The sequence below is a fragment of the Limulus polyphemus genome, unplaced genomic scaffold (genome assembly GCF_000517525.1).
Source record: "Limulus polyphemus unplaced genomic scaffold, Limulus_polyphemus-2.1.2 Scaffold59, whole genome shotgun sequence".
Lineage (NCBI taxonomy): Eukaryota > Metazoa > Arthropoda > Merostomata > Xiphosura > Limulidae > Limulus > Limulus polyphemus.
In genome coordinates this window covers 8,277-19,840 of record NW_013665669.1, presented here as the reverse complement: position 1 = coordinate 19,840, position 11,564 = coordinate 8,277, and the positions used below count along the sequence as shown (strand labels likewise).

At 30.4% G+C, this 11,564-nt stretch overlaps 2 protein-coding genes across 6 annotated transcripts in view; one reads left to right on the top strand and one right to left on the bottom strand.

Moving 5' to 3' along the window:
* LOC106464291 (BRCA2-interacting transcriptional repressor EMSY-like) overlaps positions 1–10,119 on the bottom strand; it is a 51,833-nt gene extending 41,714 nt beyond the window's left edge. For all 5 annotated transcript variants that reach the window (XM_022392451.1, XM_022392457.1, XM_022392460.1 and 2 more), the window contains exons 1-3: positions 10,059–10,119; positions 5,479–5,558; positions 2,811–2,910 (exon numbers count right to left, since the gene is read on the bottom strand). In XM_022392451.1, the coding sequence (XP_022248159.1) occupies positions 2,811–2,910; positions 5,479–5,539 (161 nt within the window). In that variant the 5' untranslated portion in view covers positions 5,540–5,558; positions 10,059–10,119. The remainder of the gene's footprint in view (positions 1–2,810; positions 2,911–5,478; positions 5,559–10,058) is intronic.
* Positions 10,120–10,344: 225 nt separating this feature from the next.
* Positions 10,345–11,508, top strand: LOC106464359 (centrosomal protein of 19 kDa-like). The gene has a single exon (XM_013924499.2). The coding sequence runs from the start codon at positions 10,738–10,740 to the stop codon at positions 11,248–11,250; it is 513 nt and encodes a 170-aa protein (XP_013779953.1). The 5' UTR covers positions 10,345–10,737; the 3' UTR covers positions 11,251–11,508.
* The last annotated feature ends 56 nt before the right edge of the window (positions 11,509–11,564 follow it).

Below are 11,564 nucleotides of genomic sequence, written 5' to 3'. Positions count from 1 at the left end.
TTTAAATGCATTTAAAAATACTTATAATATTAACTGAAAGACTGCCAAATTTTGTGAAGATATACACACTATATTGAAAGTTAGAAGTATTAAATCTATAAAGACTTTAAACAAGTGCAAAGAGGTCACAAGGTCGGTCAAATTGGCTAAGCCCGTGTTGAGAGAGTTAAGCATCTCAGATACCTTAGTCCATCTATTTAGGCATCTTTGTACATGTTTTAATACTACCATTTGTCTGCAATCAAATTTAATAAAATAAAAATAGTAGCTCCCCATTGAAAACTATTAACTTTTAACAACATAACTTTATCAACATTTTAATTCACAAGTTTCAAATGGAATAAAAAAATTAAATGACAACACTAGCAATTTCAAAAACTAGAAATAAGAAACAAACAATCAGAAGGATTGCATACCGTCGCTCTGCCACTCCTTTCAAGATTGCATGGATTTATATTGGATAACATCACATTTTACCTTCGAAAACTCGGAAAATCCTTCTTAGTTCCAGAATAATCAATGAACCGGATCATTTTTTTGTAGTGTGGTGAGGAGTCTCAAATTTATTGTGCCCATTAAAATTGGTACAAATCTGATCACAATTTACAGTTATTAACTATCTCAACATGGGCTTGGTCAATTTGACCGACCATGTGATCTCTTTGTACTCATATAGTCTTTATAGATTTGATACTATTAACTTTTAATATGGTATGTATATCTTCACAAAATTTGACAGTCTTTCAGTAAACATTATAAGTCTTTCACATACAAAAAATCACTTTGTTTGTGAATATATAAAGTATTTGTTTTGAATAGTCTGTGTGCAGTGATTTTCATGTTAAGATAAAAAATACTTTTCTTCATCTCAAATAGCTAAAATTTTATTTGTGTAATCTCTAAAACCTCCTAAATACATTTCAAATGTTTGTTTTCAGTAAACCTTTATATTTTATATGTTATTTTCTCTACCTTAACTCTATACAAGGTTCGTCAATTTGACTGACCTCGTAACCTCAAAAAACCCATCTAAATTACCCTTTTTTCTTTCTAGAATAACTTCAAATTGTAACATGAAACTACATTTGTTTATCCTAAGTAGCTCTAAGTTCGTAACAGTATACATCTACTTAGAATTAAATTTTATTGTTTTATTGTCCTTTGAACCATGTCTAACTACTATTCACTCCATTATAAGTTGTAAATCACTTGAGGAAGGTGAAGCTCACATTACGCTATCTAATTACATTACCCACGAGCTGCTTGTGTGTGTGCCTTGTGAAACATTTATATTATATTGTTATTTGTTTTACCTAGTCTAACTTTAATTAACCTAAAGAGATCCCGATTTTTACATTTTAGTTACTTTTACAATAATAAATAAATAATAAACCTAAAAAACAAGAAACAAAGAACTTGCCTATATTTTCTTTTTTTCTTGCTGTCAATTGTCAACGACACTTAACCCTACTTTTTTTACACTATGGGTAGTAATGCACTAAATTTTTATTTAATTAAATGATGCACCAAAGAACATAGATTAATAACATGCAAAAAGTAAACAATTTCCCCTAACTATCACAATTTTTCTGGTTTTTCTAACTATACAACATGAGCCGTTACAAATTCATCCAAGCTAGTCATTATCTTTCTCATGGGAATGAATCTTGTACTAAGTGTGAAATTGACAATTCTCTGTTTAGAACATAATATAATACGTCATTTGACAGATGAAAATCTTGTCTTTCTATTGGTCATAGATAATACAGAATTAAACGAAAGAGAGAACTATTAACAAATCCTGAAAGAGAGGATGTGACAGGTGGGTGTGACAAGAGGGGCTAATTTTCTATTTGACAGCTATGCAACCAAACAGAATTGACAGCTATAAAATTATGGTTTGTCTGAGCAATGACGATTTTATAGGGAGTAATTTACTTATTGGAAGGGTGGTGGATAAAATAGAGAAGAGGAGATGCTTAGAGAAAATTTGTCACGTGTGTCACACTACAGGAAGTTCAGGATTTTTTCAAATACTGCCTTATAAAATTAAGAACTTAAAACTTATATACTATTAAAATATGGATTATTAGCTAAGATTTTAGGCTATACTAATTGGTATAACATAAACAAAAAGTAGTTTAATAAAATTTTGAATATAAGTCACTAAAACCTTGTGACATGCACAGTTAAGGATGCCCATGGCAATAGGGTTAACCAAAAACCTCGAAAATGCCCTAACTCCCCATTATAAAAAATTCTTCATAGTGATCCAGAATCTGGATCCAAACCAAATTTGTGGAGGACAGTTGTATACTGACTTTTCATGTAGTGTAAAATATTTTTGTACGTCTCTATTAGTTTTTGAGATACACGTGCAGAAACACAGACACAAACACACATGGACCCAATTGCAATACCCTTTGCCAGGCAAGGGTAATTAAATTATCACATTAAACAGATGAGATTTCAACTATAAACTTTGTTTCATTTGAAATTTTAGCATAGAGCTATACAAGAATTATTTGTGCATAGCCATCCCTAATTCTGAAGAGTATTAATCATTAATGCTAGACTCAGTCCCCAAGAGTATATTATATTATTAGAAAATGAGAACAAACAGAATATATGCTGTTCAGAAATATCACAGAAATCTATACAAGACAAATTTGGTATTACTTGGAAATCATTTCTTTCTTTTGTTCCATGGTAAGAAATTTAAATATCTAAATTAATAAAACTGTACTCATTGAGAAAAGCTTTTGTTTAGATAAGAAACAAAATACCAAAAAAGTAAATTCTTCACTTACCTTAATGATGAGCTCAAATCATGAAGCATTTTTTTCTTTTCCTTAGTTAACTCACCTTGGGCTCTAAATGCTGAAACAATTGAAGCATAAGCCTCCAATTCTAAAATAAAAAATACATATATATATAAATAATTATAATCAGAAGCAAAATGAATATTTGTGTACTCCGCAGTTACTTACTTCACTTACAAAGTTAGTCACATTGGATAAATAACCAAATACAAAAAAGTTTTTACACAATCACAATCATTAATTCAAATATAGAAAAATATTTGAAAAAAATAATTAGAAACCTTTGATTTAAATGACCTGAAACTAGAGGTGATTGAAACATCTAGCTTCAGTCTTCTATTTAAAATAACAAGAGCCAAGTTGTAAAAATACTTAGAACTTAGAGCAGAAACACTGACTAGAGGAATATGGACTTTCTCCAAAAAGAATTAACAGTTTGAAATTAGGATTAAAATGCTGATATCTTTGGCAACACAGATGAATTGGTAAGCACAGGCCTGATAAATAGTGAAAAGACCACATTCCTTGAATTTGTTAATAACAGTTGCACAGGAAGCCCCAGAATAAGCCTCAAAACCCACTTTTGTAATAGCCAGATGGGTCTTAAAGCACCAAAGTCTAAGCTCCAAACACTTAAACAATACGTCATTTGACTATAGAAAATAAAATGGCATAATAAATCTGATGGAGCACCTTACAGGAAAAAATCTTCCTACAACTTGTCATGATATAAATCACCCTCACATGTTTATTAGAAGTCATTACAACTTGTTCATCCCATCTAAGATTTCTTTAAATAATCACTCCAAGAATCTTTAGGGAATCAACCTTGGGCAGTGGCATACCATTTAAAACCAAATCCTCATTTATCAGTTCTCTAGATTTACTAATATTCAAAGCCAGGCAAGCTTCAACAGACATCAACACTTTGTTCCCAATTTTTTAAAAATCAGCAAGAGTATTTGCCTCAGTAATAGGAGTCATATCATCAACATGCAGATAACAAGTGCCACTTGGACATGCTGAAAGTAAATCATTCACATATGTAATAAACAAGAGGGGCCCATGGATTGAGCCTTGGGGAACTCCACAATGAAGACTATTGAGAAGGAACTTCATTTGTAAATTTGTAACATTGCTTATTATTTAAATACATTTTTAGAATATTATAAATATCGTCACATAAGCCATAATGAGCACAATTATAAAGAAATACTGTTTAATTTACACTGTCAAAAGCCTTGACAATATATAGCCCACAAACCAAAACAGATTTTGTGACCTCATAAGCCTTAATAAGCTTTGTAGTGATTGCCAGCAGACACTTTCCAATACTTATGTTTATTAAAACTAAACTGAGAATTATTTCGAACCTTACTGGTCTGAACAACCTTGAAGATATGATTATACAAAATGCGCTCAGCTCAACAACATGAGCAAACTCAGACATGAGAGATACAAGCTGATAATTTTCTACCCAGTCAGTCAGGATCACTACTTTTGTAAATGGGTATTATCTCAGAAATTTGAAGAACTTTAGGAAATTTGTCAGTTAAGGTGTCAATAATGGGATCACAGATAGACTTAACAACTGAGTGTATTACATCATTCCATCCAGCAGATGAATCAAGTTGCTGACTATAAAGCTAGGTATTTTGATAAAGTTTTTCAGGACAGGGATTCTCATCATACATAGCAAATGATTATTAAACAAATGGGTAGGACCGGGAAAAGTAAAACTAAGATTACAAGTATTTATAATTACTTGGATTCTTTTGTTACTGATCCTACTGGTATTGTTGATACTTTTAATGATTATTTATTTCTCAAGACAAGGTGTTACTCTTACTAACATTAAATGTCACAATCAGCCTGTAGCTCAATCTCTTTATCTTGCCCTGATAACTATGACTGAAATTCGTGAAGTAATTAAGACACTTACAAGTTTATTACATAAACCTAATAATAACAATAATTCAAAATGAATAACTTTGGTGAAAGAGAAACTGACATTTTTATTTGTACAACGATTATATCATATTTACAAATCCTATGTATAATAATGTTATTTGAGCATCAATGAAGTAACATTTAGTATTAAGAGATGATCCCACTGAGGGATTAAATTTAATACTGTGATTGGTTTAACAATGGAAACGATTTAAGCTACTAAAACTGCACTGTTTCAGCCAATAGGAGGGGCAATCTTCAATCAATGTATGATAAACAGCATACATTTTTTATAGTGGAAATGCGTTTAAGCTATTAAAACTGCAATGTTTCAGCCAATAAAAGGAGGGTGGGGCATCTTCAAACAGTGTATGATCAACAACATATATTGACATTGGATGCAATATATTCAAGACAAAACATTTTTCTACAAGAATTAATTTTAATAAAAAAAACAACATAATCTGAACACCAGCAATGTCTCTCATGCCACTAGAAAACCTCTAACTGTTGTAAATTCATAAAAGCAAAAATAAGCCAACTTTAAAAGCTTACTTTGCTCTTACCATTGCATTATAAATATTCAAGATATAAAACACTTTTCTATTAGCTTTAAGTGCATGTTATAATCTGACATGAAATCACATCTCTTTTTAAATAATTATAATCAACATTAGAAAAAACAATAAAATTATACTATATTTACCTAATGTTCTTAATATACGCTTACAGTCATCACGTGTGTAATCAAGTAGCATTGGCCACATGTTTATAATGCAGCCTTTTCTGAAACAAAAACAACACATTTGTAAAATAACCTAAACACTTGCTCCAGGATTCAAGAGTATGACTTGCAAATTATGAATAAAATAATTATACTACTAAGTAAAGTAAATAGTAAACTCTGTAACTTCTGGTAATTATTAAAATTAGTTAAAATATTTATAACAGTGAAACTTATAACTACATAAAAAAACGTCCTAACACTGCTGGTGGCATAGATGAAGTTGTATAGATAATCTGATTTGTTGTAAATATTCTATCAAATTTTCTTATTTTTTAATATTCTCAATAATTTGATTTTCTCACTTAGAATTCACAGCTGCTGCTTTACTTTTGTCCTTTAAACTGTACAGTTCATCTTTCCATGTATTTAAAAATAGCACACCTGAAATTAATGGTTTAAAAGTAATCTAAAGCAGCATAAACAAGTTTTATTCCACTTTAATGCATAAAGTTTATATTTCTAGTCTTCATAAAGTCTAATATCCCTGTAATTTAATTTTAAAACATTAAATATATAATCTTTAGAACCTTATTTAATTTGTGGTCCATCAATTTTTTCTCCAAAGATAGCAGACACATTATTAACATCAAAACACTTCATTCATCCAACTTACTTAATGAAACCATGAAAATATACAAAAATTACAATATTGTTATATAATATTGTGATCAAAGCAAATAGCTTCAGAATAACAATAAAGCTTTTATGGTTAATACTTCACAAGAAAACAATGTTTCTATACTGATTAATGATATCAGAAAAATAGCAAAATTATAATTCTGAACTAAAATACATTCACAAGTATTTTTATGTCCAAAAATGTACAAGGTACACTTGCCTTTATACTTTATAGTCTTTAGGATGTAGACATATTGTTCACCCCTATAGTAGCTTTCTGAGAACAAGGTTATAATTATGGGGGATTTTAATTTGAAGCATATAAATTGGGAAATTTTTGTGTAAAACCATGAGAAAAACAAGTTTTTGGAAACCAATCAGAATGGTTTTCTTCACCTATTGGACAAGGAAGCTACTAGGACAATGCTATTTTAGAGTTAGTGTTAATTTCAAATATGGAAATGGTTGAGATCACAACTCTGGAGAACAAATGAGTGCAAGTAATCATTGCTCAACCAGTTTTTGTTTTATTGCTCATGGGTACATTATACAATGTGTATATTGTATTACAAAGGTTTCTGTTGGAAATCTTGTTGGGTTATAATTACCTGACAAATCTGTCCAGTTATTAAAAATTTTCAATTCATTTTGCTTAATGATATTATTATTGTCCATTGTGAATGGAATACTAATTCTGAGACTTTAAGGACTGGATGTGTAATAATTCATATTCAAAATCCACATCACTGGGGAAGGTATGGCACAATTACCAAACCTTTCGATACTGAAACGTTTCAGCATCAATAACTGGTTCAAGTTCCACATTTTAAGGACAAGTCACCAATCCTATGTATTTAGCAATGGTGGATAAAAACAAAATGTAGTCTTAAAAAAAGACTTTAAAACCATCGTGAAGGCCAACTTACATAGGAAACTGAATTTCTTGCAGCACAATAACAAAGTTATAATGCCAATGTACAAGTCATTGGTTAGGCCACATTTAGAATAAGGTATTCAGTCTTGGCCTCTTTCCTTAGAAAAGACAATGAATTGTTGGAAAGGATTCAGAGGAGGGCTATTGTGCTGATAACCATGATGAAAATATTGTTATACAAGGATAAGTTAAGATCTTCAAAATTGTTTTCACTTAAAAAAAGAAGAGTTAGAGGGGATCTGATTAAAGTGTTTAAATTTGTAAAGGGAATTGATAGTGTTTATACATCATCTTTATTTTTATTATTTAATGGTGAGAATGGTAAAACTAGGGGGACACAAATATAAATATTTTGGCAGAGTGGGAATCATATTCACCCAGGAAAATTTTATTTTTCTAACAGGATGGTTGGCATTTGGAATGGGTTGCCTGCATATATGATAAATGCAGTTAATTTGAAGGGGTTTAAGGAAAAGCTTGATAAATTTTAAAAAGAATAGGACTGGCTATGAGTTTTTTTTCTATTTTAGAGATTAGTAAAGTGGATGGGATGGACCATAGGATTATTGTTGTCCTTAAATTATATACATATACAAAATATATATTATAGGTTAGCCTAAAAGGTCCCTTGCTCTCTTTAAATTACATATGTACATATATATATATATATATATATACACACACACATATACATACATATAACAAAACACTGGAATATCAGACTATTCTATATTTTCTCTCCTTTATTAGTTTCTTCAAACAGTTTCATTACTTCAAAGGTCACAGTTTCATAATTTCTACAACCTTTACATAATCTGTTGCTTCTGCTCTCTTATTTCTTTAATAACATACCAATAAGAGTCACATTGATCGATCTTGGCTGTCCTATCTTCCAAACTAAATCAAAACTATTAAATAAATAATCTTAAAGCCAGCCCTTATCATTCATATAGTTATCAAACTTTCTTTTAAACTCACTTAAATCTTTTGCCTCCACAACATCCGAAGGCAACCCATTCGAGGTCAACTACCTTGTTAGAAAAATAAAACTGTCTCAGCTGAAGATGACTCCTACCTTGCCAAAATTTGTGTGTGTGTACCCTAGTCCTAACTATTCTCACTGTTAAGTATGAAAAAAGATGATACATCAACATTATCAATTCCCTTTACAATTTTAAACAACTGAACTAGATCTCCCCAGCTTTTCTTTTTTCAAGAGAAAAGAATTTCAGAGATATTAATCTCTCCTCATATGACAACCCCTCCATCCAAGGCACCATTCTAGTAACCCTTTCCAACAATACAAGGTCCTTCCAAAGGTAAGGAGCCCAAGACCAAACACAATACTCCAAATGTGGTTTAACTAGTGACCTATACAATGAAATTATAATTTCTTTATAATTGTATTCAAAATTTTTCTAGATACAACCTAAAATCCTATTTGCCCTACCACTAGCAACAGCACACTGCTTGGATGGTTTAAAACACTGATCAACCATTATACCAAGATCTTTTTCTTTCATGACACTGTTAAGGTTATTCCCATCCAAATTATGATAATCCACATGTATTATCATTCACTTATTATAATCAAAATCCATTATAATAAATGCTTTTAACTTTTAAAATAATCCCTCACAGTGTTAATAGATCATGTGTATATTAGTATTGTAAGATGTTTCAATACTTATAAAAATCTTCAATAGAGAATATTACATCATATAATACTAAACCAAAAGTACCAGCTTCATATTATTATTTACTTACTCTTCTACAATTATCATGTTTCAAATTATGATTCACTGAAGCATCTCACATAAAGTTAAAGCTGTTGTTATATAAAATTTCTTAAACCAAGAAATGGTGTACCATACATAGCCACACAGAACTAATGAAACTTTTTAAATGGTTAATTTCTAGTCAATCATAACATTGCAAGATATGGGTACATAACATGATAAACAATTTAAGATCTCAAAGTCTAACTATTAAAGTACTTCTGGTGAAGTCATTGATCTAAGATTCTTACACTTGAGTCCAAGTCCTTCTGAATAAGAATTTTAAAAGGAGCTATCGCAACAATATCTACCTTTATGAGCATTTTAAAATCATTTGTGAATTAAAAAAAGGATTTCATCAACATTATCAATAATATATTAAACTGAAACAAATGAGAGATGATGGTTGGTATATAGTTTACAAAGGGAAGGCAACTCCAATTCAAATGCAAAAGCACAAGATTTTTATTTGATTCAGCATATAATTAGGCTTACAGTATCAGTTTATCGTTGTGTACTACTATTAGCATCCAACTGCAAGCCTGACATTATGATGCTGTGAATCTTGTACAAATACCAAATTCCACAGACAGAAAACTTTAAAAGGTGGGCAGTATTATGGGCCTACAATCTGTCCAAATTACAATGTGTTATACTTTAAAAAAAAAAGGTTATAACTAAATGGTGTCGCTTCAGTCTTCACATAATACTATTATAAGCAATAACCCATTAATAACACTTTTGATTATCTTTATATTATTACGAAATACTAGACCTAACGAGACTTTATAATCAACTTACAATATCTGACATTAACAAGTAACACTAATAGTAGCATTACCAACACAGTAATTTGAATATTTACTTTAGTAACAAACTAACAGTAACACAGACTGAATATTTACCACTAATGTCAGTACTGTATTGTTACTGTTAGTGTTACTTAGCCTACAAATAGAATTTGTAGAAAATGAAATGTTTACAAAATGTAAGTTGAACTTCTGGTACTAGTATTTAGTAAAAGTTAGAACTTAGAAGTTCTACTTCTAGTTCTAACTCAAGATGTTTAACTCATACATTTAACAAAAATAAGTTTATAGCATTATTAAAATAGATTCAAAATAATGATGTGGAATATATAAATTGTCTAAACCTAGTTGCTATATTACCCAGGCTTGAGAATCAGGGCAACGTTTTGAGTTTAATATCATACATATACTCCGCCATCAGTTTATCCCATAAGGCCGTTCGTTCTACCCGGAGAACTTAATTGTTAAGAACTGACACTTTTTTTTTCTAGTTATTACTTTTTATAATATATATTGGATTCACGAATATCAAAACAAACTGATAAGTTGTTAATATATTTTAAATAATGTCTTCTTTTTTACTTGTTTCTCAGCTAGTGAATTGTTTGACATACAGCTAACTTAGTCATTCCAGGTGGGAAAAGCCGTATACTAACACTATAGAGTTTATTGTTGTAGTTTACGGTTAAGCTTAACAGGCGTAAAAACTTTGAAATATTCAATGATATTTCAGTAATCTAAAGTAAATGTGTGAGATATTATGGTATATTCTGCGGACAAAAGAAGGTAACAAAATATATAACATTCTTTCGCTTATAAGTTATAGTTGTAAGTGTGACTGAGTGAAGTGTACGTCAGATTTCTAACGTTATATTACTTATTAAGCCTGACGTATAATTATTTGTAACTTATAAGTTATAAAAGCTATGTACACTTCACGGGGTTAAGAATTTATCTTTTTAATTATCAAGCCATGGCAATGTTTGAAAGTGGCATGCTTATTTTACTACTGAGGTAGCAGAATATGTGTTGATTCATAATGTCGACTGAAAGTGAAAGCGTAAAATATATCGCCAAAAAACTTGGTGTGAGATTTAAATCCCCAGCTTTGGTTTTGGTGTACGAAGACTTGACGACTAAAAAGCTTCACAGGCGCACTATGCCTGTAAGAGGAATGTTCAAAAATTCAAGTGCTAGCCGATTGGCTGCGGATATCAAGGACAGACATAAAGATTTTTTGGAATCTGTACCAGCAGTAAGAATAGAAAAGTTATTGCGAATAATCCAAGAAAACATGAAAGGCAATGTCCTAGATCTAAGTTTGAATGTAGTTGAAACAGAATTTTCTGTTAACCCCGAAGAAGATCTTAATAAACTTGATGATGAATCATTGAAAAGGAAGAAAGAGATAATGGATCAGACATTTGAAATGAACAGAAAAAAACCAGGTGATACGGATTACCAATATGATATACAGGTCGATTTTGACCAGGATCCTGGCCCAGTTGAAACTTCCGAATGGGACTTGGACGACAATGATGATGAATTTTAATTAAAACATCTGGAATATTTTAAAATAATTTCATGTATCTTGTAATTAATGAAAAACAAGATATATCATTTTTTAATTATCCTTCCTCAATTGTATCTTCCATAGTATTTCTTAGTTTTTTGTTCAGCGTGTTTCATAATTGCCTCATTTTAGTTGTTTAATTTGAAAGCCAGCTTATTCTAATTCAACTGTCAATTATATATATATATATATAGTTGTTAATGGTTGTTTTGATATATGTATATTTCTTACCTTATTATACGCGAAAAAGTTGAAGAATAAAGCACTGAAAGTGAAAGTAGTAGCATTTAACA